This window comes from Oncorhynchus clarkii, chromosome 22, assembly GCF_045791955.1.
Source record: "Oncorhynchus clarkii lewisi isolate Uvic-CL-2024 chromosome 22, UVic_Ocla_1.0, whole genome shotgun sequence".
NCBI classification, from domain to species: Eukaryota; Metazoa; Chordata; class Actinopteri; order Salmoniformes; family Salmonidae; genus Oncorhynchus; species Oncorhynchus clarkii.
Genome location: NC_092168.1, coordinates 5,520,494 through 5,548,015, shown reverse-complemented (window position 1 = coordinate 5,548,015; position 27,522 = coordinate 5,520,494). Strand labels below are relative to the sequence as shown.

The following is a 27,522-nucleotide window of genomic DNA, read 5'->3' as shown; positions in this document are numbered from 1 at the left end:
GGCCCGACTGTATGTTTCAGTAAGATTGGATTTTTAGCATTTATAGCAATGGTTAAAAATTGTACTGCAGGGACATAACGTAAATTGCAGAAAATTGAGGCATTTGTCGCAGCTGCAGAGGTTTTTTCGAGTGTGCGAGACTTTTCAACAGAAGAGTTACAGGGTGTGTTAAGTGGTGTAAGGGAGTTATACTACAGTGTAATAGGTGGCGGTAATGCAACATTTATTGGATGCCAACCGCCACTAAACCTCATTGAAGAAGAAGACGCAGAAGGCCCCTACAGACAGAAAGAAACATTCTTTAGGACCCAGAAGGATTCTCCTTTGTCAGATTATGTAGGTCACTTTTCTCTCCCACAGTTTTCTCTGTAACCAGCAGAGCCGACAGCCGCGCATCAGCTGTTCAACCGGCTTGGAATCAATCGTGGGGGACCAGGGAAATAGCGAAAAGTTTTACATTTATTTGCCCAGAAATCACATGTAGCCTTTGAACTTGGTCACTACCAAAACAGAGATGGAAATGAGGTATTTTTTTTTATTCATTTACGCTCTTGGTGGATGTAAAGAAATCGAAAGATATTATTATTAATTTAATACACGATGTGCTACCTCGTTGCAGGTGTTGCTCGTGGCCACCACTGTGCTTTGTCCTGGTTCTTCTGACACCAGTAGCATCGCAATGGCCAGGTAAGCCCTAAGAAAAACTATAAACAATTTGGAAATGTAGCTGCTCAGATGTCTACAACTTGTTGGGTCTTTGTCTCTCGAAACGTCGTAATGTTACCGTTGACAGAAACGTTTGGGAAGATTGTTGGTAATGTAGGGATACAGTTTTAATAAAACAGTCAAATATTGAAATACACTTAGACGATGGTTTTACAACTTTCATTGACCAAAACTATTGGAAGGTTGACACCTGTAGGCTAATGTAAAGTAGGGCTGTCTATGCTAAATTACCTTTTGTCCTGAAAGTAATCTACAGTTATTTGGGAAATGCTGTTTGCGATGATGTAACTGTGCTATAATGTAACCAGCGTCAGCTATTAGAAACATTGTCCGTGTCGTTTCTTATTGTGGACGGTAGATTACTTTCTTCGAGTCAATATTTATTGTATGAGTTATTTTATATTGGCCCTGCTGATAAGGAACCATCAGGGGAGAAAAGAGTTGCAGGTGTACCGGTTAATAAACAACCTCAGGCTGTATTTCAATTTGCAAGGCTTTCTGAATTATTTCATTTGATCATCCCTGCACGTTTTTTTTTTCTGAAATAAGTGTAAATGGAGTGATTGATATATTTAATTCCATGTGATCTTATAGACCAATAACAGAGTTCCAAACCTCTTGGCCAATAAGAGCAAATGTTCAGTTTTCCTGTATTGGACCTTTAAAGCTGCATCCACAAAAAAAATTCTCTGTCCAATGACAAAATGTGTAGATTTGCAGGAAAGTAGCTTGGAAACGGCAAAATGTTCTCTCTGATGACAAGAGCCAGATCTTTAAAATGTTCCTAGCCGTTGCCGGAGATTTGGTTAGTTCGGCCATGCACTGCAGAAGTCCTAGTAAAACTCCTTGTATGCTATTTTTATCCCACTCTAGTTGTTTTCTGATTATGATGGGGTCCCTGATTAATTTGCCATCACCAGAGGGGTCTCTATTCCAAAAAAGTTTGAGAACCCCTGCTCTAAGGCAAAAATATTGGTGAAAGTAATGATACAATTAGTTTTCATTGATATTTTGTGAATTATGTTGAACTGTGTTTTTAAGATTTTGGTTGATTCAGTGATAGTTGCTCAGTGAAAGTGTGTTCCATAGCATAGTCCCATGGATAGCATAGTTCCACAAGCAAACACTATGTGCTGGATTGACATTGTATACCCAATAAAAATGGAGTTGTGATTGAGACCTAGTCTATTGAATGTCGATAATCAGGTCAGGATGCAAAGAGAACGATATCTTTCATCTGAACTTATAATTCCACTTTGATGTGCACAGAATGGCTTTGGTCTGTTGACAGGGGCTTTCTCAAGTCCAAAGTCTGCCCTCAGAAATCACATTCCTTCACTGTTTGTCCAGTGTCTTGCTTCATATCTAACCAGAGGTTGGGATGGGGACCCTTGAGTAGAGCTGGGATGATAAAATGAAAATTAACATCACCGACATTGCCTTCCTCTTACCGAAATGTTGGTCATTTACTACACAACTATTTCTGTGGATTGTTCTAAAACCATTATTTAGTCAACAGTAATAGCCTATGCATTATCTTAATACTTGCTATGCAAGTTTATGTGCCTATCCCTGTTTCACTGTGGGCTGCTGACTCTCACTCCCTCTCCCAACTGTGCGCACATAGGAACTGAGAAGCACAAGCATGACCGTTGCTCAAAATGCTATTGCGGGGAAAAATACATTTTTCAAAGCAGCTACTATTGTAGTTGTAGAGAGGAGTGTCACAGCTTTCTATAAATATAGAATGTATTTCTCACCTCTTAATATTGAGTTCATGTTGAGTGCACCACTTCACAACCGGATTAGGATCTAGTTAGTATGGTTTTGATGCTCCTGCAGTGCGCGCCGTTTGCAGTGAATATGCCTACATCAAGAGAGCGTAGTTATGGTAAAACATTGTTTGATTTATCAGTATGTATTTTTTGTTCATATCGCCCAGCTCTTCTCTGGAGTGTACTAAGCTCTGCAGTGCACACTAGTCTTGAGAAAGTGGAGTTTCAGAATGGAACTATTCCATACTAAATTATGTATCTCTGAATCTCACTGCAGCCCATTATTTAATTTGTCAAAGTTCTGTCCATTGATTTGTGCAGCTGTCAGATTGAATACAGGGAGGAGATCGACACTTTACTCACTTACCTCATAGAAGCAAGCTGTAGTCGAAATTGATAGATTGGGGAGCATTATCTACATAAATGTAATAAATGTTTTGCAATCATTAATGACGCTTGTTATTGTGTTAATAGTAGTAAGAACTCACAAGGGAAAGCTTAGTGGTGTAATACTGTGAGTAGGTGTTATGTCCAACGAGCTGGGATATTTTACACCTGTATAATTTGGTCCAAATGTCTTTCACATGATTTAAATAACTATTGCTACATAAGGGGGGGGGGCAAATATCATACTTTTTGGAGAAATGTCCTCTGGTCTGATGAAACAAAAATAGAACTGTTTGGCCATAATGACCATCGTTATGTTTGGAGCAAAAGGGGGAGGCTTGCAAGCTGAAGAACACCATCCCAACCATGAAGCACGGGTGTGGCAGCATCATGTTTTGGGGATGCTTTGCTGCCGGAGGGACTGGTGCACTTCACAAAACAGATGGCATCATGAGGATGGAAAATTATGTGGATATATTGAAGCAACATCAAAACATCAGTCAGGAAGTTTTAAAGCTTGGTTGCAAATGTGTCTTCCAAATGGCCAATGACACCAAGCATACTTCCAAAGTTGTGGCAAAATGGCTTAAGGACAACAAAGTCAAGGTATTGGAGCGGAAATCACAAAGCCCTGACCTCAATCCCATAGAAAATGTGTGGGCAGACCTGAAAAAGCCTGTAAACCTGACTCAGTTACAGCAGCTCTGTCAGGAGGGATAGGCCAAAATTCACCCAACTTATTGTGGGAAGCTTGTGGAAGGCTACCTGAAAAGTTTGACCCAAGTTAAACCATTTTAAGGCAATGCTATCAAATACTAATTGGGTGTGTGTAAACTTCTGACCCACTGGGAAGGTGATGAAAGAAATAAAAGCATTCATAAATCGTTCTCTCTACTATTATTCTGACATTTCACATTCTTAAAATAAAGTGGTGATCCTAACTGACCTAAAACAGGGGATTTTTTACTAGGATTAAATGCCAGGAATTGTGAACAACTGATTTTAAATGTATTTGGCTTAGGTGTATGTAAACTTCCGACTTCAACTGTATGTACTGAGATCATGTGACGGATCATGTGATACTTTGATTGCACACAGGTGAACTGTATTTGACAAATTATGTGACTTCTGAAGGCAATTGGTTGTACCAGGTCTTATTTAGGGGCTTCATAGCAAAGGGGGTGAAGACATATGCACAAGTTTTTTTTATTTATTTTTTATTTCACTTCACCAATTTGGACTATTTTGTGTATGTCCATTACAATTTAAATTGCAATGCAACAAAATTGGAAAAACTCCAAGGGGGATGAATACTTGCAAGTATTACAAGGCACTGTGGGTAGGGTAGTGTGACTATGCATAGATAATAAACAGCGAGTAGCTGCAGCGTAAAAAATGGGGGGGAAATACTCTGTCCTCCTTTTCCTGTAGTCCACGATCATCTCCTTTTTCTTGAGGGAGAGTTTGTTCTGGCACCACACTTCCAGGTCTCTGACCTCCTCCCAATAGGCTGTCTCATCATTGTCGGTGATGAGGCCTACCACCGTTGTGTCGTCAGCAATGATGGTGTTGGTGTCATGCTTGGCCACACAGTTGTGGGGGAACAGGGAGTACAGGAGGGGGCTGGGCACGCACCCCTGAATGGCCCCCTTGTTGAGAATCAGCATGGCAGATGTGTTGTTGCCTACCCTTACCAACTGGGGGTGGCCCATCAGAAAGTCCATGATCCAGTTGCAGAGGGATGTGTTTAGTCTCAGTGTCCTTAGCTTAGTGATGAGCTTTGAGGGCACTATGCTGTTAAACACTGACCTGTAGTCAATGAACAGCATTCTCATGTAGGTGCTCCTTTTGTCCAGGTGGAAAAGGACAGTGTGGAGTGCAATAGAGACAGCATCATCTGTGGATCTGTTGGGGCAGTATGCAAAATGGAGTGGGTCTAGGGTTTCTGGGATGATGGTGGCGATGTGAGTCGTGACATGCCTTTCGAAACATTTCATGGCTACAGACGTGAGTGCTACGTGTCGGCAGTCATTTAGGCAGGTTACCTTGGTGTTCTTGGGCTCAGAGACTATGGTGGTATGCTTGAAACATGTATTTATTATGGACTTGGCCAGGAACAGGTAAAACATTTAAGTGAATCAGAGTACACATCCTGGGAATCTGTCTGGCCCTGCGACCTGGGAATGTTGAACTGTTTGACGATCTTACTCACATCGGCTACGGTGAGTGTGATCACACAGTCGTCTGGAACAGCTGCTGCTCTCAGACGTGCTTCGGTGTTGCTTGCTTCGAAGCAAGCATAGAAGTATTCAGCAACTCTTTGTTGTTCATAATATTTTGCAAGACCTGCAACATCCGACGAGCTTCGGAGCCGGTGTAGTAGGATTCAATCCTATATTTATGCTTTGCCTGTTTGATGGTTTGTCAATCAAGGTCAATGGCAGCTTCCACAGGTATGAAAAGCAGTGAATATGTACCATGCTCATTACTGTTCAGTGGGCGCAGTTAGAGCTGGGCGAATGTATGTTTTTGCGTGATATTCCAAAGGTGGGAAGGCAGGCGACCAAGCTTAGATCCAAAATCAGCCCAGAGAAACGCATTGAGTTTATATTGTACAGAATTTGGCGAGAGTGATACCTCTCGCGTCACCTCTTCCTCTCTGTTTACACACACACACACAAGTAGCTCCCCCTGCCACAACAACAAAGATGAGATCACTTCTTCCTCTGAGAAGGGTCTTCAACTAGCAATGCATTTGAGGTTTGATCCAACCTTTTGTAAAGATACCATTTTTATGTCTCAACTACTCAAATTGCGCAGAGCAGACACTGCTAAAATGGGAGAATTAACAAACATTTATTGTGGAAAATTAATGCTTAGTTTGTTGTGCGCGGCATTCCAGTACCAGAAAACATCCCACATCCAACATAATGTTTGTACATTTTGATCAATTTCACACAGTTTGCCATAGTGTAGAGCAAATTTGCAGTTTTAAAGCAAGTCTGCTGCAATTCTACAAATATTCCCGGTGGCCATAATGTCTTATGGCTTGGGGGTAGAAGCTTGGTAGCTGGTAGCTGACGTGCACATTTTTTTGTTAACCTTTTATTTAACTAGGCAAGTCAGTTAAGAACAAATTCTTATTTACAATGATGGCCTACCAGAAAGCAAAAGGCCTCCTGCGGGGACAGGGGCTGGGATTAAAATAAAACAATTATAACAATACATTGACATATAAGAGAAACTGCTGATGCCCAACACACTTTCGAAATTGTTCCTTGTGTATTCTACCATTCTTTCTTTGCAATGTCGACTGCGTTCCTAAATTAATCGGATACATTTTTTGTTGGGAATTTTATCCGTGGGCCTTTAGTTGGGCCGCCAGTTGCCCATCCCAGATATACGGATTTGGCAACTCGTTCTCAAGGTAGGCCACTTGATTTCAAAAAGTGGACAGGCTAGCATGCTGTTCAAACAGCTGGAGACAGACAGAAGAGTGTGTTCATAACAATTTAACTGTTCTGTCTTGTTGGCTAGCAAACAGATTCAAGTTGGCTAAACTTGAAATATAGAGATTAGCTGCCTACTCACTAGCACGTGGGCTTGTGGTTGAGAGATTGTTTGAGAGCTGTGTTCTTTTTCTATAATGCCTGCTACAAAGTTAATAATTGTTAGTGAATGTGCACTATGCATGATTCTGGTTAAATTTGTAACAAAAATATTTTAATGGACTGACTTGAAAGCCAGATCAGTGATTATTGCAAAAAAGGTACAAATATTTTGAATAAGTAATTAGTGTGTCTTATGATTGTGGAAGGTTTATATTTAGCCTAGGTATAACTTCACAAGACTTCCATTATATTATTACTGAGTGTTTTGAAATGCAGTGTATTTGACCTTTTATTATACAACAAAGCTTTTTTGCAGAGAAAACATTTAGCTATAGATCATGAATCATCCATAGTTTTAAAATAACTGAGATGTATATGATTTTAGGCCATGTCTCCCAGCCCAAGGCCATGGTGTCTAATCCATAGATTTTCCGGTCAATAAACTGACTTACCCATGGTTGAAGTCTCTAAGCGTGCCCATTGTCATGGCTGGGAATGTTGTTGCTAGGACATGAGTCATGGTATAGTAGAGTTTCTTGCCCACTCTATGCAAAGTGCCACAGTTATCACTGTAGCCTGGCCAATAATTTAACCCACTTGACTGTTGTGGGAACTGGGAATAGCTGGGGGTTGAAAGGTTGTGTGTGTGTGTGTGGCAAATAGTTCAACCCACTTGGCTGGTATGGGGGTTGACGTGTGTGTGTGTGTGTGTGTTGCAGGCAGGGCTCTGCAAGCTAAAGTCTTGCTGTGTTTTGGTTTTAAAGTATATTATTAATTGTAAATACTTGCTAGTACTCACATATTCCATTACTCAGAATTAGGGATGCACAATATATCGGAATCGTCCGATATTAGCTAAAAATGCCAACATTGGTATCGGCCCGATGTCTGTCTAGTTTAACGCTGATGTTAAAAACTGATGTCAAAGCTACCATGCATACCTAAACTCAGCAAAAAAAAGAAACGTCCTCTCACTGTCAACTGCGTTTATTTTCAGTAAACTTAACATGTGTAAATATTTGTATGAACATAAGATTCAATAACTGAGACATAAACTGAACAAGTTCCACAGACATGTGGCTAACAGAAATTGAATAATGTGTCCCTGAACAAAGGGGGATTCAAAATCAAAAGTCAGTATCTGCTGTGGCCACCAGTTGCATTAAATACTGCAGTGCATCTCCTCCTCATGGACTGCACCAGATTTGTCAGTTCTTGCTGTGACATGTTACCCCACTCTTCCACCAAGGCACCTGCAAGTTCCGGGACATTTCTGGGGGAATGGCCCTAGCCCTCACCCTCTGATCCAACAGGTCCCAGACGTGCTCAATGGGATTGAGATCCGGGCTCTTCGCTGGTCATGACAGAACACTGACATTCCTGTCTTGCAAGAAATCACGCACAGAACGAGCAATATGGCTGGTGGCGTTGTCATGCTGGAGGGTCATGTGAGGATGAGCCTGCAGGAAGGGTATCACATGAGGGAGGATGTCTTCTTCCCTGTAACGCACAGCGTTGAGATTTCCTACAATGACAACAAGCTCAGTCCGATGATGCTGTGACACACCGCCCCAGACCATGACGGACCTTCCAGCTCCAAATTGATCGAGTACAGGCCTCGGTGTAACGTTCATTCCTTTGACGATAAACGCAAATCCGACCATCACCCCTGGTGAGACAAAACCGCGGCTCGTCGGTGAAGAGCACTTTTTGCCAGTCCTGTCTGGTCCAGCGATGGTGGGTTTGAGCCCGTAGGCGATGTTGTTGCCGGTGATGTCTGGTGAGGACCTGCCTTACAACAGGCCTACGAGCCCTCATTCCAGCCTCTCTGTCTATTGCGGACAGTCTGAAGACTGATTGAGGGATTGTGCTTTCCTGGTGTAAGTCGGACAGTTGTTGCCATCCTGTACCTGTCCCGCAGGTGTGATGTTCGGATGTACCGATCGGTATCAGCCAAAAATGTAATATCGGTGCATCACTGCTCAGAATGTGTAATATCGTCAAGGATGTGGTCTTAGTCTCTCTTTCTGTTCTCTCCACTAGTTTTCAAAGACTTGGTTACAGAGATTGACTCTGCCCTAGTGCCCCTACTCTTTCTACTCACATTAGTGTAACCCTCTTATTTGTCAGTCACTCAAAGATTTAGTGGGTGGGATAGGATCATTCAAGACAATGGTTTTCTCCACACAGTCGGTATAGAAGTAGTAATGGACTAAACCCCCCCCCCCCCCCTTTTTTTTTAAATCACATATGGTGTTCTGTTGTAAAAACACCAGACGTGCCATTGTACAATAATCCCTTAGCAATCCTTACAGAATAAAAAGCAACACTGCTGAAACAATGACAGTTATTTCCAAACATCTCACAAAGAGAGCGGAGACCACACATAATGTAATAATGCAAGATACCTGTTACCGAATGATTGAATCAAAACATTTGTTTCTGCTGCTGTGATTAATTACCCCCGGAGAGTGATAAGGGAATGTAGACGTGTAGTTTATATGTATTAGGGCTGTCCTCGACCAAAAAAAAAATCTTGGTCGACCGAGAGTCATCTGTTCATTCGACCAATCAATTGGTCACTATTTTGAAACATTTATTGTTCCATATTGTATATTGACACATCCTATGCATTTTAATCAAATAAGCTATATGCACTGAGCTTGTCTGATTCTTTAAGCGCTCTGTTTAATGAAATAATATTACAATATTACAAGAGAGAGTCCGACCTCAATTGATTTGATTTGTTTTTTAAAAGTACAGCGAGTGACAGTGACTAGCACCCGTTGTCTCGCTCTTCTTTCTGCTGCAGCAAACATCACAGGACATCAACAGGTTTTATCGCACTGTCCATATTGGTGAAGCTGCAACATACATACAGTGCATTCGGAAAGTATGCAAACCACTTCCACCTTCCACTTTTTAAAAAACTTTACAGCCTTATTTTAAAATTGATGGGGATTTTTTATGTATTATTTAATTCAATCTACTCACAATACCCCACAATGACAAAGCGAAAACAGGTTTTTAGAAATGTTTACAAATGTTAATAAAAAAAAAAGGTATTCAGACCCTTTACAAAGTACTTTTTGAAGCACCTTTGGCAGTGATTATTGCCTCGGATTTTCTTGGGTATGACGTTTGTTACAAGCTTGGCACACCTGTATTTGGAGAGTTTCTGTCATTCTTCTCTGCAGATCCTCTCAAGCTCTGTCAGGTTGAATGGGAAGAGTCACTGCACATCTATTCTCTCTCCAGAGATATTAAACTCTGGGCTCTGGCTGGGCCACTCCAGGACATTGAGACTTGTCCTGAAGCTACTCCTGTGTTGTCTTTTCTGTGTGCTTAGGGTCGTTGTCCTGTTGGAAGGTGAACCTTTGCCCTAGTCTGAGGTCCTGAGCGCTCTGGAGCAGATTTTCATCAAGAATCTCTCTCTTTGCTCCATTCATCTTTCCCTTGATCCTGACTAGTCTCCCAATCCCTGCTGCTGAAAAACATCCCCACGGCTTGATGATGCTGCCACCACCATGCTTCACCGTAGGGATGGTATTGGCCGGGTGTTGAGCGGTGCCAGGTTTCCTTCAGATGTGACTCTTGGCATTCAGGCCAACAAGTTCAATCTTGGTTTCAGCAGACCAAAGAATCTTGTTTCTCATGGTCTGAGAGTCCTTTAGGTGGTTTTGGCAAACTCCAAGTGGACTGTATTGTGCCTTTTTACTGAAGAGTAGCTTCCTTCTGGCCACTACCATAAAGGCCTGATTGGTAGAGTGCTGCAGAGATGGTTGTCCTTCTGGAAGGTTCTCCAATCTCCACAGAGTAACTCTGGAGCTCTGTCAGGGTGATCGAGTTCTTGGCCACCTCCCTGACCAAGGCCCTTCTCCCTCGATTGCTCAGTTTGGGTGGGCGCACAGCTCTAGGAAGTTCTTGGTGGTTCCAAACCAATTTTTTTGATATCCTTCCCCAGATCTGTGCTTCGACACAATCCTGTCTCGGAGGTCTACGGACAATTCCTTCGACCTCATGGCTTGGTTTTTGCTCTGACATGCGCTGTCAACTGTGGGACCTTTTTATATAGAGAGCGATGTTTCCAAATCAAAAAATTATTTAATCAATTTTAGAATAAGGCTGTAACGTAACAATATGTGGTAAAAGGGTAGGGGTCTGAATACTTTCCGAATGTACTGTAAATGTTAATAGACATGGGTACTCCAGCAAAAATGTTATATTTGGGCAAATTAGTTTTTGATCAAAACCCTACGTCCCCATGCTTTCCATTAATGTCTATCAGGTTACCAGCACATTGAAGTTCAAAGACTGATGTGAACCGTGAAAATATGCATTACACAAAGTATCCCATCCAGAAATGCCATGTTTGACCCTGAGAAGGTGAGGTGGAGCAACCTCTGTCGTCACTCAAACCAGCTGCTCTCTTATTGCGTTTACATTTGAATGTCCTTCAAAAAAAAATTGTTGGTCTTAGATCATAAAGCAGTGACCACTCTGAGGTGAGATGACTATTCCTGCGTGGTTCTAGTTGGAGATGTGGAATGAACTTTGGGAGTGATTTTGGCCTGACTCCTAGCATAATTGTTGGCCGTCTGGAAAGGTTGCGTGTGGCTCAGTTGGTAGAGCATGGTGCTTACAATGCCAAGGTTGTGGGTTCAATTCCCACAGGGGACCAGTACTAATAAAAAATGTGTGAAATGTTTGCACTCACTACTGTAAGTCGCTCTGGAATGCAGAAACCCCTCCTGAATGAATTGTGTCATGGCATGGTGACCAGGGCTTGGAATTTTTTATTCAAATGTGCAATCTGTAGCTTTCATCTCCTGTCAAAAGTGTGGCCCCTACACTTGCTGTAAACTGAGGTAGTGGAGGCCTTGGAAAATGTAACTATTCATTTTTTGTTTGGCTGAATGTGTTTTCTAGTTGGCTTCCCATTTTCTTTTGAACTGGTGAAATGAAGTTAATGTTTGTACCTTTTTATAACCGCATGAGAGATCAATTGCTTGGGTTCACAACTGGGGGGTCAAAACGTTCAAATCACCCCTCCGTCCACTTCGCTTCCCTTCATTGAATGGGGCGCCGTTATTTCATCACCTCCAACGCGTTCAAAGGATCAGACGTTTAAGACTGAAAAGCCCAATATGGATTGACCATGCAAGGACTGCTTCAAGCAGGATGCACAGCCATCTGGTTTGCATGCCCTGCCGAAGGACCCTATCATGCAGAGCAGGTCGTTGGAGTTCGTTGATCCCCAGTGGTGGTGAGTACACCTGTAGCTAGACCATAGACTGCTTGTTATGTATCTGCTTATGTGTATTTTGATAATCATTTTCACTCTCATTGCTAGCATAGCTTACATTTTAGCAAGCTAGCTACCCTAACTAGAAAGCTGGCTAATGTTAGCCTACCTCAATACAACCCGATTTGGTTTGGAAACACTATCATTTCAAAAGAAGGCAAATAATTATTAGGAAAACCTTTTGTCATGATTGTGGTGCCAGATTGACTTTAGTTGCAATATAACTTTAGCCAGCTAACTAAGATTGAGGGACCACCGTATTTTAGATGGCAAACATAGGCATTGGTAGCTATTTTTGAAGATCTTTGCTAGTAACAGTAATGAAAATATTGGCATAATTTATATTTCCTACTAATTATTTGCCTACTTTAGCAATCATTGTATTTCCAAGCCACTCTTAGTGTAATTTAGACAGGCACAATGGCCTCCGAGACTTTTTCCACATTTTGTTACATTACTGCCTTATCCTAAAATGGATTACATTTGTTTTTTCCTTCCTCAGTCTACACACTTTCCCCTAATGACAAAGCAAAAACAGGTTGTTAGAAATGTTTGCTAATTTATAAAAAATGTACAACTGAAATATATCACATTTACATACGTTTTCAGCCCTTTTACTCAGTACTTATGTTGTAGCTCCTTTAGCAGTGATTAAAGCCTGGAGTCTTATTGGGTATAACGCTACAAGCTTGGCACACCTGTATTTGGGAAGTTTCCCCCATTCTTCTCTGTAGATCCTCTCAAGCTCTGTCGGAATGGATGGGGAGTGTTGCTGCACAGCTATTTTCAAGTCTCTCCAGAGATGTTTGATTGGGTTCAAGTTTGAGCTCTGGCTGGGCCCACTCAAGGACATTCAGAGACTTGTGCCGAAGCCACCACTGCATTGTCTTGGTTGTGTGCTTAGGGTTGTTATCCTGTTAGACTGGCGCAAAGGTTCACCTTCCAAGGTCCTGAGTGCTCCAGAGCAGGTTTTCATCAAGGATCTCTCTGTACTTTTCTCCATTCATCTTTCCCTCAATTCTGACTTGTGTCCCTGCCACTGAAAAACATCCCCACAGCATGATGTTGCCACCACCATGCTTCACCGTAGCGATGGTGCCAGGATTCCTCCAGACGTCATGCTTGGCATTCAGGCCAAAGATCTTGGTTTCATCAGGCCAGAAAATATTTTCTCATGGTCTGAGTCTTAAGGTGCCTTTTTTGGAAAACTCTAAGCGCCCTCATGATCCTTTTTACTGAGTGGTTTCTGTCTGGACACTCTACCATAAAGGCTTATTGGCGGAGTGCTGCAGAGATGGTTGTCCGTCTGGAATGTTCTCCCATCTCCACAGGGGAACTCTGGAGCTCTGTCAGAGTGACCATCGGGTTCTTGTTCACCTCCCTGACCAAGGTCCTTCTCGCCCGATTGCTCAGTTTGGGCGGGCGGACAGCTCTAGGAAGAGTATTGGTGGTTCCAAACATCTTCCATTTAAGAATGATGGAGGCCACTGTTTTCTTTGTGGTCCTTCAATGCTGCAGACATTTTCTGGTACCCTTCCCCAAATCTGTGCCGCTACACAGCTCTACGGACAATTCCTTCGACCTCATTGCTTGGTTTTTGCTCTGCCAAGCGCTGTCAACTGTGAGACCTTATATAGACAGGTGTGTGCCTAAATAAGGGGATTCTGTTTTTATTGTAAATTTGTAAATGTTTCTAAACTTGTTTTCGCATTGTCATTATAGGGTATTGTGTGTAGATTGCTGAAGTTTTATTTCATCCATTTTAGAATAAGGCTGTTACGTAACAAAATGTGGAAAAAGTCGAGGGGTCTGAATACTTTCTGAAGGTACTAAGTATTTGATGCAGCTATGGTGGAACTAGTTAACCCATGTCTGACTACAACAGTGTACTAACTAGCAGCAACAAACTCAAACCAACCCAGGACCATAGCAAAACATGTCAAAGTTGGTTGCATAGTGTAATGGCATCACCAGCCTGAATCTAATCCAATCTGGAGCCATTCAGTCTGCATCTGTAAAGCATAGAATGAGCTTACAAACAAGATTACGCTATTTCCCGAGCTATGTTTATAATTGAGAGGATGACAATCGTTTACCCTGTTTTTCAAAGTGCACAGTTGGGTACCAGACTGATCCCCTGGTCATGAAAGGATGCCGGGACCTACGAGAAGGAGCAAAGGTGGGTATCATAACATGTCGTCCAGCAATGTGATTGCAGTGGTTTAGCGACCTCCAAAAATAATTTCAATAATTGTTCACTTGCTATTTTCACAGCTTGTCAGGCAAGACCTCAGAATAAAAGTGTGTCATGCGACACAAGTACCCGAGTTACTGCCCTGATGACACAGACGGCTTCATCAACAACAGGCAATGTGTTATGATGTGAAAAGTTGTATTAAAAAAATATTCTGTTTGATAAACTAGTAAGCTTATTCCCCAGTCAAGCAGCTACAACTAGCAGAGTCATTTTGGTTCTGAAGTGCATTAACAAAAAGCTTTGTCCTTTAGAAAAAAAATGCAATTCACCACTTGGTTGTCTATGAAATCACCCTGTCACAGGCCTTCCCAGTCATCACCACCTCATAAGATTGCCTGCTGCAGTTTGCAGCCGAACATGCAGCATAGGGAAGACCAGCAATGGGGCCCTCATCAGCATCATGCAGACATGCCCTCGCTGTAAGCATTCCTGTGAATGGAACGGTCAGCCACATGTTGGCAAGTATCCAGCCAGCAACCTTCAACAGCAACAGATTTTACAGGCTCATTATTTGTACAAATACACAAGGTAACCGTAATTTCTTTAATACATTTGATAACCCAATTGTGAAACATAATTTATGTAAACTGACATTTATTTGTTACTTGTTTTCTACTTGGATGCATATAATGTCCAGGGCATAACCTAGTCTGGTGGAACCAGCCTGATCGCTGTCTTCAGTCTTTTTCACTTTACATTTTATAATAACTGAAGTGAAATAGAAAGGTGAACACAGCGAACAGGTTGGTTCCACCAGGCTAATCATAACCATCATTAATCATGTAATAAATGCTCTGTCTGTTTGTGTGTGACCGACCAGTATTTTTGGTGAGGCCAGGAGCTGATCTTTGCTACAATGCCCATCAATGGGGCTCTGTCAAAGGCGTCACCTCTTGCTTGCTCACCAACATTCGTCAATGGGGAGAACAGAATTATGTAGGTTTAGTCAGACCTGTTCAAACTTGAACATAGTATATGTTTTTGTCAGATATTACGTATCCCTAACTGCCATTGGTATTAGAACAGTGACTGTGTGTATGTGTTCACAGATACATGAGGTACAAAGAGACCTGGCACTCAACACATCCACAATGAGGTGATGACTAATAATACAGTACATCACAAATGCCCAGTAATACAACACCCTTTTCATTCCATGTGTCAGTGATGAACTCTGCCTCAGCTCTGCCTATTTCTACAGATGGACTGGAGATGCTATTGCCAGACTGCAGCCTCAGTCATTTGATGGGGAGACCATAATTGGCTAGGTTCAATCTGACCTGTTCAAGCTTCAACATACTACCTGTTTGTGTGTCAGATATTACCAATCCTAACTGCCATTGGTAATAAAACAGTGATGATGTGTGCATGTGTTGTTCACAGAAACATGTATGGAACCTGCACACGGAGACTTCCAAGTCCAGACTGACAGACGGCCTTGATACTGACATTGGAAAGACCTGGCATTCAAATTTTACTACACATCTTTTATTTGTACTGTCTTTTTTATTATTGAATTTAATGGTATCAGTCAAATTGTATTGTGCACCAGGATCAGGGAACTCCTGTTCTATACGGGACACCACACAGGAAGGTATGTCCACTCTGGCATGTTTGCCAAGGTAGCCCCCATTACCAACAGACAAAATGCCACAAGGCATAGGCATCTGTATCAGCTGGGAATGACAATGAAAAGTGCACATTGTTATATTAGCGGACCAATGCTTCTGTGGTATTATGTAAAGGGTTATTTATTCTACATGGATTTGTTCCTACATTTGAAAGTTATTATCAATAACACTTACTTTCGAATATCTACGTAAATTCAGCAATTGCATTCTCATTTTACTCTGTAGGCTACTGACCTATTCAATGCTTCCTCTGGCATCTCACCATACATCTGTCTGTAGTTATTGAACTCAACCTGCAGGACGTTTGTTGTGATTGAGTGGGGCGAAACAGCTGTGGTCAAGGTTCTGACAGGTGGGTGTGTCTTGGTGGTGGCAAGGACATACCCAAGAAACAGCCACATCAAACAATATCCCCAAGCCAACGCTCATTTGGCTTCTGTCATGGCCGCCAGCATTTCTTGAGGAGGAGGCCAAAATATGTGATATAGATTCTGTACTCCTATAAAGATGATAGACCAGTCCCCTCTCAAATATCTGCTTTGAACCATCAGACATTGGTTTCTGATGTGCGCACAGAATAGGGGGTTAATGTCAACAAAAGCGGTGCTATTTGCTATCATCTATCTTCTTCCCTTTCAGGAGAAGTATTCTACAAAACATCCTTTAGAATCGCACTGACAGTTGTTATTAGTATTTTAATATACTGTCTCCGCTTACTGTTTCAGGTGCTCTCACCCAGACTCATACCAGCCCAATGTAAAAAACTGGTTTGACAGTTCCAAAACACAGAGGGAAACAATAATTACTGCTTATGTTTTAAGGATGGTGGATTTGTACCTCCACTTCTTGTGTACCTAGCCATCTCCAGTGCTAATAGCACACTGAGCCACCTTCTTAGCTCACATAAGTCTTTCCTGTTCAATGTAAAACCCTCACTTGTTTGCTCTTCTTCTTTCACAGCCATAATGTAAGGGAAAGCTAACAGAACTTGATGCTTCACCCAGCAAATGACAGGTCTCCCGATACCATGTTTCCCTGAAATTGCAATTCACTTCAGAACAGGGTGCCAAGTAGAGGTCTGAGTGGGACTGATTTTTTTTTCTTCATCCCACTCCTGACTGCACCTGCAGCTTTTCATACCACATACGCCCTCTGGCTTTCTGTCCGACTCGCTCCCACAAGAACTGATCCTGAACCCAACCGCATTCCCGCAATGTTATTTTAGGTGTATGTAATGGAACTCGCTTGCCAGCCATGGTCCCAGCAATTTTGTGCCCTATAGGTAATATCAAAATCTGCAAAATAACCAGCTATTCTTAAGTTGCCCATTATATTAGGTAATCTTCATTAGTTGGAGAGAGAGTGGACACTTGCATATAGCCTATCTTTTTAGGAGTGGGATGATTTTCATACGGACACAGATTTGGGTGATCAATATACATTTTTAGGTAATGAAGTAAACTATAGTAAATTTCCTTGGAAAGATAATTACCTCATGCTTCACCGCCCATGCATAGGCTGTAGCCTACTCTACTTGATTTCGCACAACAAACTAGGTTGGCATAGGCTAACGCATACAAAGCAGAAAGGCTTTCCAATCAATCTGCGGGACCCAAAAAATATTTAAATCCCAAAGTTGTCCATCTGACCGCCTGCTCCCACCTGCAGCATGAAAAATGCAGAGCGAGCCACAGTGATCTCTGTCGGGACTCGCAAATCCCGTGGGCATCCCACAGGAATTACTGGGCACGCGGGAGACCGGGGTTCAAATCCCTGTTGGGGAGGAAGGATTAGTCTGTCCTTGTAAATAAGAATTTGTTCTTAGCTGATTCCATATGTGTTATTTCATAGGTGTGATGTCTTCGCATTTATTCTACAATGTAGAAAACTTTAAAAATATAGAGAAATCCTGGAATGAGTAGGTCTGTCCAAACTTTTGACTGGTACTTGCTGGAACGGAAAATATGGCCCTGTACAACGTGACGGTCGGCAGTACAGTACTGGGCTGTTTAGCTCAAGAATCCACACACGGCACGTGGAATGAGTAGGTTGTCCTTACACTAAGCATAACATTTCTGCACCCTACTTTTCTAATTCTTGTCTAACCAATTACCCAAATATAAAACTCTCATTGATTTATCAAGACCAGTCCCCATGCTTGCCACAGAGCAGGATGAAACGGTGCTAAAATAGTTGTAGGCTTTTGCTTCTAGCTTTTATATGCTCATTTAATAGATAAGACCTACACCATTTTTAACAGCACATTACTCAACACTAGTGAGACTCATTTCGCCTATGGTAGGCCTTCATTATATTTATTTTTTTATTTTTTATGAATTGACTCCGTGAATAATTATATTAACTTCAATATGCTCTTTAAATGAATGTCCTACACCATTTTTAACAGTATATCTACAAATATTTTTTTCAATTATGTGACTGTGAATAATTACATTTAGAGGATTGAGGACTCTATATTAATATCTAAGGGGCATTTTCCATTAGGATCTGTGAGAATATCTGAGAATATCTAAGGGGCTTTTATCTAATTCTAAAATAATTAATAATAATAATAATTGCTTTGTTTAAAAAGTAACAATATTTTGGAGATTTCATTTTCATTTAACCTAAAGTGAGTGAGGTAAAAGGAAACTCTTGAACATTTGTAAATAAAGCCAGTTTGTTATTTAGAATGATTTATTTCTGGAGAAACCTCCTAGATTATTTAGCAGACATCACTTGCGAATATTTATGAAGATGATGAGCGATCGGCAAAGGCAATCTTTAATCTGCCTGCATCACGGGACGAAATTGCTACACAAAAAAAGGAAGATCAAGCAAGCCGAGTCCCAAGCATCCGCTCATATGTGGGGGGCAATTTCTCTCCAGGGACCAGGCCCGTATTTGATTTTTGATGGTAAGTTTGGCTATTTACAAAGCAAAAGGTACATAAAATATTGCAGCCTCCACCACAGACTTGTGTACCACAATAATTCACTCTTGCCTCCTTTTTCAGGTATCATGGCTTGAGATTTCTTTGAGGAAAAAATAATCAAGAGATATGCTGGACCCTATGTCAGACAGGTGTTTCTGGGTACACATCGTTTCTTTCAAGGTAGGATTATAGCAATATTTTGTTACGTTGAGGCCTATTTACATTTTGGCTGTTGTTCTCCAAATGCAGACAATGATCCAAAACACACTGTTGCCCGGGTTTGCAATGCAAATTAGGGCATAAACTGAGTCAAGGCGTCAGCAGAGTAAGTTGACCTTTATGCAATAAAATAAAGGTTAAATAAAAGACCTACAACACCTTCGGTAGGCCTACAGTATATCTAAAAACATTTTTTTTATCTCTACATGTAGGTCTCCTGATTTAAACCCGATAGAACTTCTTCGGCTCCAACTGAAAATATTCATCCGTAACTCTGTCAAGCCGACAGGCCAAAATGAACTGGTCAAGGCCATCGATGTTTTGGCTAGAGAAATTTACGATCCAACAATGCAAAAAAAACATTGATCATCTCAGCAAAGTTTTACCTGTGGTCATGGAGCTGGGTGGATGTGTGACTAAAATGTAGTTCATATAAACATCTGCATGTCTTTTTTTTCTCATTATTTTATTAACGAAAGCATAAAGATGTTAATGAAGAAATTCTGTACTACTGTTTTGAGTTAGAAATGTTACACTTTAGAGTACTTAAGCATCGAATACATTGCAAGTTGAGGGATTTTTACAACAGAAGCCGGGTTATAAAAAGTATATTGTCCTGCTAATAGGAAACATTTGCATGATGGGCTACACCTGCTACAGTTGTGATGTCTTCACTATTATTCTACGATATAGAAAATTGTAAAAATATAGAAAAATCCTGGAATTAGGAGGTGTGTCAAATTTTGACTGGTACTTGCTTAATTAATTTGATTAATATTATGGTGTTTCTATTCAATGAAAAACCCTCTGGGTTTCTGTTCAGATGTAACGGAAAATATGGTGCTGTACAATGTGAGGGTCAGCAGTTTTATTTATTTTAATTTATTTTTTTTTATTTCACCTTTATTTAACCAGGAGACAAGTTGAGAACAAGTTCTCATTTACAATTGCGACCTGGCCAAGATAAAGCAAAGCAGTTTAACACATACAACGACACAGAGTTACACATGGAGTAAAACAAACATACAGTAGAAAAATAAGTCTATATACAATGTCAGCAAATGAGGTGAGATAAGGGAGGTAAAGGGTGCAACACTTGCATAACAAGTTAGCTATATTTTCAGCACCAGCCGCTGTTCACCTCCTATTGATTGCACTGTGGTTGCATCCAGTTGTTTTTGAAAATTATTAAAATTATTTAACTAGGCAGGTCAGGTAAAAACAAATTATTTACAATGAAGGCCTACCCCGGCAAAACCCGGATGACGCTGGGCCAACTGTGCGTTGTCCTATGGCACTCTCATTCACTCTCGGATGTGATACAGCCTGAATTCGAACCAGGGATCATAGTAAAGCCTCTCGCACCGTGTGTAGGTAGATGTCGAAAGATGGATACAGATGATTTGTTGCAAGTTGGGGTGGGGGGTTGGGTTCACAACTAGCTTGGCTATTAGACAATTCTTTAGTAAAGGTTGAATAGTCTATTGTTCAGCAAATAGCCATCCTGCTACACTTGTGAAAAATAATAACACTTTCCACATGTTAAAGATTCCAATTGATTGTGTTTTTAGCCACAATCGGCCCCAACCCCAATTAATTCATTTGGGCACAGTTGATAGCGTGCTGGACTTCGGGCTAGATTGTTGAGAGTTCAAAACCTGTTCTCTGCTTGTTTCATTACATTGTTATGCTGGTCTCAGAGCAAATAGGCTGGATTGTTACTCCTATCTCGTTCCTCGCTCTCTTCTACGCGTCATTCAGCACGCTTGTGGGCGTGCTGGCAGGATGTACTGTTTTTTATTCTGTATATATGAATTACAAATCGGCCTTTACTTAAATCAAGTTTCTAGTCTATTGCATAATTACAATGTGTAATCATTGATGTCCCAGGAGCAGGAGTGGTAAACACTGTTGAAGTGTGTAATTGTAATACATACTTGCAGACACGGCATCATTCAAATAATGGAGTTGATGCACCTGGTATTGGCTATGACTGAAAAAAACTTGCTAAATAGCGATTTTCATAAATTAACTTTATAACAAAGAAATATGCACAATCGTTTGCAATACGCATAAGCTGTGACGCTGGGTACCTCTAAGTAACGTGGTGTAAGCGCACAACTTTTATTTGAACCGTGTGCTGAGCAATGACTGTGGCTCTGTCTGGTGGGAGATTGATTTGCAGTGGATGGAAAATATGTTGGCATTCAGATGTGCTCATGCCCTTCACACACTCACCTTTTGCTAGTTGTTTTTTTTACCCACTTCCACAGTGGAAGAACATGAGTTAATCATTGAATCAATATTTTTCATAAGACATTTGACAGAGGGACATATGTGTTGGTGTATGTGTGTTTCTGCTAGAACAGAGAGTGCCAACAATCAGTGCTCTGCTCCGATGCTCAACCCTTATTTTGATTTTTTGGAAATCAACCTGGACTTTTGAAAAATCTGTATTCCACCTTTGGCTTCATACGAAAGTGTTCCTGTTCGCTCCAGTCGGCCCTCTCAATGGTCAAAGAAGCCCTAAAAAACCTCCATAATTAAAATGCCAGTGATCCAAGAAATCCGCAGCCTAAAGGTTGATGAAAAATGTATGCGCATAATGTTCAGGATTAAAGTGTGATTTCCCTCTTGCTCACTTTCTTTCATTATCCGATTTCCTCCAACCCCATCAACTGGTAAACTCTTGCTCAGCAAGAAACATTGATGACCCTCTTCCTACGTGGAGCGCCTCTCTCTACATTGAGAGGTGAGAGCTGGTGCGGTGCCAGCTATAACCACTGATGGCTGTGGACAGGCAACTTCCGCTTACCCGCATGTTAAAAAGCCCATTCTGCTAATTATAATTCTGTCGAGGGGCAGTGGGAACCATAAAACCTAGTGGTCAAACAAAGAAATGGTTCCAATCATAAAAGTAATCTTGTCCTAGAGAGATTTACACGGTTATCGTAATGCCAGGATAAGCCTACACGAAAGACAGCACTTATTTGAAGTCTTTCTAAAATCTAAAGTCTTTCTTTTTTTCCCCAATTTCGTGGTATCCAATTGTTCATAGTTACTATCTTGTCTCATCTCTACAACTCCCGTACGGGCTCGGGAGAGATGAAGGTCGAAAGCCATGCGTCCTCCGAAAGACAACCCAACCAAGCCGCACTACTTCTTAACACAGCGCACATCCAACCCGGAAGCCAGCCGCACCAATGTGTCGGAGGAAACACAGTGCACCTGGCGACCTGGTTAACGTGCACTGCGCCCGGCCCGCCACAGGAGTTGCTAGTGGGCGATGAGACAAGGATATCCCTACCGGCCAAACCCTCCCTAACCCGGACGACGCTAGGCCAATTGTGCATCGCCCCGTGGACGTCCCGGTCGCAGCCGGCTGCGACAGAGCCTGGGCTCTAACCCAGAGTCTCTGGTGGCACAGCTAGCACTGCGATGCAGTGCCTTAGACCACTGCGCCACCCTGCCCTAGACCACTGCGCCACCCTGCCTTAGACCACTGGGCCACCCTAAAGTCTTTCTAATATTCTAACCATTTCTGTTTGACCACCAGGTTTTATGGGTATTATGACTCATACATAAAAATTAGATTTATTTGTCAGATGCTCCGAATACAGCAGGTGTCGACCTTACTGTGAAATGCTTACTTACAAGCCCATTAACCAACAATGCAGTTCAAGAAATAGTTAAGAAAATATTTACTTTGATTACTTTAGTTTATTTCGTAACACAATAAAATAACAATAATGAGACCTGTATACAGTGGTACCGGTACTGAGTCAATGTGCGGGGCTACAGGTTAGTCGTGGTAATTTGTATCTGTTGGTAGGGGTGAAGGGAATGTGTAAATATTCTGGGTGCCCATTTGATGTATTGTTCAGCAGTCTTATGGCTTGGGGGTAGAAGCTGTTAAGGAGCCTTTTGGACCTAGACTTGGCCCTCCGGTCTCGCTTGCCGTGCGGTAGCAGAGAGAACAGTCTATGGCTTGGGTCTATGACTCTATGACAAGTCTATGACTTGGTATCTGGAGTCTTGGGGAAACAAATGTGGCCTTCCTCTGCCTAGTATATAGGTCTTGGATGGCAGAAAGCTTTGCCCCATTGATGTACTGGGCCGTATGCACAACCCTCTGTAGAGCCTTATGGATGGATGCTGAGGAATTGCTATACGAGGCGGTGATGCAACCAGACAGGATGCTTCTGGTGCAGCTGTATAACTTTTTGATGATCTGGGGACCCATGCCAAATCTTTTCAGTCTCCAGAGGGTGAAAAAGGGTTGTCGTGCCCTCTTCACGACTGTCTTGGTGTGCTTGGACCATGATAGTTTGTTGGTGATGTAGCCACCAAGGAACTTGAAACACAACAGCCCTGTTGATGTGAATGTGGGTGTGTTCGGCCCTCCTTTTTCCTGTAGTCCATGATCAGCTCCTTTGTCTTGCTTATGTTGAGGGAGAGGTTGTTGTCCTGGCACCACACTGCCAGGTCTCTGACCACCTCCCTATAGGTTGTCTCATCGTTGTTGGTGATCAGGGCTACCACTATTGTGTCATCAGCAAACTTAATGATGATGTTGAAGTTGTGCTTGTCCACGTAGTCGTGGGTGAGCAGGGAGTACAGGAGGGGCCTAAGCACCGAGCTGTAGTCTCAGCCTAACACTGAGCTGTAGTCTTGCTCACATCAGCTACGGAGAGCGTGATCACACAGTGTCCGGAACAGCTGTTGCTCTCATGCATGCTTGACTGTTGCTTGCCTCGAAGCGAGCATAAAAGGCATTTAGCACATCAGGTAGGCGCGCGTCACATGGCAGCTCTTGGCTGGGTTTACCTTTTGTACCTTTTTTACCTTTTCGCGTCTTAGTCCTGTATTGATGCGTTGCCTGTTTGATGGTTCGTCTGAGGGCATAGCGGGATTTCTTATAAGTGTCCGGATTAGTGTCCCGCTCCTTGAAAGCGGCAGCTCTAACCTTCGCTTCCAGAAAATATTCCAGTCTGTGCTATCAAAAACAGTCCTGCATCCTAGCATCCGCATCGTCTGACCACTTCCGGATTGAGCGAGTCCCTGGTACTTCCTGCTTTAGTTTTTGCTTGTAAGCGGAATCAGGAGGATAGAATTATGGTCAGGTTTGCCAAATGGAGGGCGAGGGAGAGTTTTGTATGCGTGTCTGTGTGTGGAGTAAAAGTGGTCCAGTTTTTTTTTTTTGTTCCCTCTGGTTGCTAGTAAAAATGTGATAAAACGCATATAAGTTTGCCAGCATTAAAGTGCTGCTTATGGATCAGCATTTTCTTCTTTTCTTATTGCCTTATACAGCTCGTTGAGTGCGGTCTTAGTGCTAGCATCGGTTTGTGGTAGTACATAGACGGCTACGAAAAATATAGATAAACTCTCTTGGTAGATAGTATTGTCTACAGCTTATCATGTGGTACTCTACCTCAGGCGAGCAATACCTAGAGACTTCCTTAATATTAGACATTGCACACCAGCTGTTATTGACAAATAGACCCCCCCCCCCCGCACACACACCTCTTGTCTTACCAGACGTAGCTGTTCTGTCCTGCTGATGCACAGGAAACCCAGCCAACTGTATATTATCTGTGTCATTATTCAACCACGACGCGGTGAAACACAAGATATGACAGTTTTTAATGTCCTGTTGGTAGGATAGTCTCAAACAGAGATCATCCAATTTATTCTCCAATGATTGTACGTTGGCCAATAGAACGGATTGTAGAGGCGGGTTACCCACTTGTCAACGAATACTCACAAGGCACCCCGATCTCCGCCCCCTGTATTTCTGTCTATTCTCCATGTGAATGACAGGGATTTGGGCCTGGTCTCGGAGAAGGAGTATATCCTTCACGTCGGACTCATTAAACCTCTTTGGGCTAGGTGGGACGCCAACATCCGGTGAAATTGCAGAGCGCGAAATTCAAAATACAACATTCGGAATAGTAAACATTCATGAAAATACAAGTGTCTTACATCGTTTTAAAGCTTAACTTCTTGTTAATCCAGCCACTTTGTCAGATTTCAAAAAGGCTTTATGGCGAAAGCACACCATGTGATTATCCGAGGACAGCGCCCCGCATACAAAATTGCAAACATTTTCCAACCAAGCAGAGGTATCACGAAAGTCAGAAATAGCGATAAAATAAATCACTTACCTTTGAAGATCTTCCTCTGTTTGCAATCCAAAGGGTCCCAGCTACATCACAAATGGTATTTTTGTTCGATAAAGTCCTTTTTTATATCCCAAAAAAGTCAGTTTAGTTGGCGCACTTGACTCAGTAATCCACCGGTTTCCCTCTTTCAAAATGCATACAAATGAATCTCGAAAGTTAACAAAAAACTTAGTCCAAACAAGTCAAACAACGTTTCTAATCAATCCTCAGGTTCCCTAATATGTAAATAGACGATCAAATTTAAGACGGAGAATAGTATGTTCTTTATCGGAGATAAATAACGGAGTGTGCACTCTCATCCACGCGCGCCACAACACTACAGCCGAAATGGAAGCCACTTAGAAAAACTACAAATTCAAGCTAATTTTTCTAAAAACTAGCCTGAAACTCTTTCTAACGACTGTTGACATCTGCTGGAAGCCCTATGAACTGCAATCTGGGAGGATTTCCATTGATTTCCCTGTAGACAGGCATTTTAAATGGTGTCGCCTCCAAAAAACGTTTTCCAGATGGATTCTCCTTGGGTTTTTGCCTGCTATGTCAGTTCTGTTATACTCAGACATTATTTTAACAGTTTTGGAAACTTTCTAGTGTTTTCTACCCAATACTACCAATTATATGCATATCCTATCTTCTGGGCCTGAATAACAGGTCGTTTACTTTGGGTAGCTCATTGATCCAAATTTCCGAGTACTGTCCCCTATCCCAAAGAGTTGAAAGAAAAGGTCTTCGTCCAGGTTGAGGTGTGTAACCACTGTTCTAATATCCAGAAGCTCTTTTTGGTCATAAGAGACGGTAGAAGCGACATTAAGTACAACATTAAGTACAAACAATGCGAAAAAACACATAAAATAGCACAGTTGGTTAGAAGCCCTTAAAACGGCAGCCATCCCCTATGCCGGCATTATAATACTCTTACTATCTACTCTATTAGGTACTCTATTAGCAGGAACACGTTAGGAGGAGGGGGAGGCTTTTATGGGAACCCAACCCTTTCCACAGCATCCAAATGCAAATCTGTGAAGAGTTTTGGTGTTAGGTGGCTGTTTCATGTCCCAGTTTAATGACGATTCAGGAGATAATAGCAACATTTAGGCTATGTCTCCACAGCTTTCATGAAACTTGTATCATCATGATCCCTTAAGTAGGACGTAGCCTTGCTAGGCATAGTATTGTGCAATTAGTTAGTTTGCGACTCTTTATTAACCAAATGAAAAGTTCTGAAATATAGTAGTGGTAATCGTTTATAAATGCCAGAGTTTTGAAAAACATTTTAAGGCGTAATTCTCTTAGTGCTAAATCTTCTGCTTTATGGTCGTCTAGTTCCATTCACATCAGTCAGTACGTCAGCCCTCTGTCTGAATGATGGTTGCCATGGCTACTAGGTACAGACTTGTTAGACACAAAGCAGTGTTTGGCCCCAGTGAGAGGGAGAAACTGGATCCCCGGACCTGGTACTTTTTCCCCTTCAGCTTTAAGGAGTGTTTACATGTTTATAGGGAAGAACAAAACCAGAGAGGCCCCCACTCCCCAATAGAAATCCATACCATTGCATGGAAACTGAATTGGAATAACTACCATTGTAAGGTAGTTATTAAATAAAGGTAACCAAAAGTAAAGTTTAAAGCTATGCAGTGGGGAGAAGCTTTCTCAAGGCCCTATATGTATTTACATTGCACCTATTTGGACCTCACTCATGGCTATACCCCTCATCCTCCTCTTATCTCCTGACTGACCATCAAGATGGGCAGTCTTTTCAAGACATCTGAAAATTCCTCCTATTCATCTGTCCTTCAGGACTGGCAGTCTCCATAGACAGTTCTCGTCTCGCTTGCTCACAAATCTCACACCATGGGGGGTGTGAAAGAAAATTTGCCCCTGGGTAGGGGAGATTAACATCGAGTGCACAGCGACAAAAAGGGGATTTGCAGAGTCCGTTACCTTGTCCTCTGGTCTCTTTACGGATGCCGGTAATGGGGGTTGTGGGTTGAACATGGCAAAAGTTGAAAAGCACATTATTATTTTTTTGCTCATCTGTAGATTTTTCTTTTTGAATGCAATACAGACATTTTGATTTGACATGTACACATGCATAGAAATACTAAATTCAGGGGGGGGGGGGGGGGTAAGTAGGTTTGGGCAGTATACTGGGGTATTTGGAAAAAGCCACGTTATATGTTTGAAGTTTTTCAATATTTTTTTATATTTGTAGCTACTTTTTGATGTAAATTCCTGGAGTCGACTTGTGTAATACTTTAGGAGAGAAAGTAGATTGCATTCTTCATTTCACCTGCCACATTATTTTACATTATGAATCTTACTGTAGTTCCCCAGAACAGTTGAGCCAGTCATGTGTTTTGTTTGTAAATAGCACAACGGGAGATAACAGGAGCTGGTGAGTCCATAGTGTTCCAGATCTATCGGCGAGTCTATGTTGTCTGGCCCACATGAGGTGATGAAGTTACACTTGTATGTAATTCACTACTAAATGTTT

The 27,522-nt window shown here is 41.9% G+C and overlaps 1 protein-coding gene and 1 non-coding gene across 3 annotated transcripts in view; both read left to right on the top strand.

The window, feature by feature from the left end:
• Positions 1–353: 353 nt before the first annotated feature.
• The window catches only part of LOC139380214 (collagen alpha-1(XVIII) chain-like), a 180,166-nt gene continuing 152,997 nt past the window's right edge, over positions 354–27,522 (top strand). Inside the window, exons 1-2 of one of the 2 annotated variants that reach the window (XM_071122709.1) lie at positions 354–525; positions 620–687. In XM_071122709.1, the coding sequence (XP_070978810.1) occupies positions 515–525; positions 620–687 (79 nt within the window). In that variant the 5' untranslated portion in view covers positions 354–514. The remainder of the gene's footprint in view (positions 526–619; positions 688–27,522) is intronic. The other variant, XM_071122710.1, reaches the window with a different exon arrangement.
• On the top strand, positions 11,105–11,180 carry trnav-uac (transfer RNA valine (anticodon UAC)). Its single transcript has one exon. It is a non-coding gene; the product is annotated as a tRNA-Val (tRNA).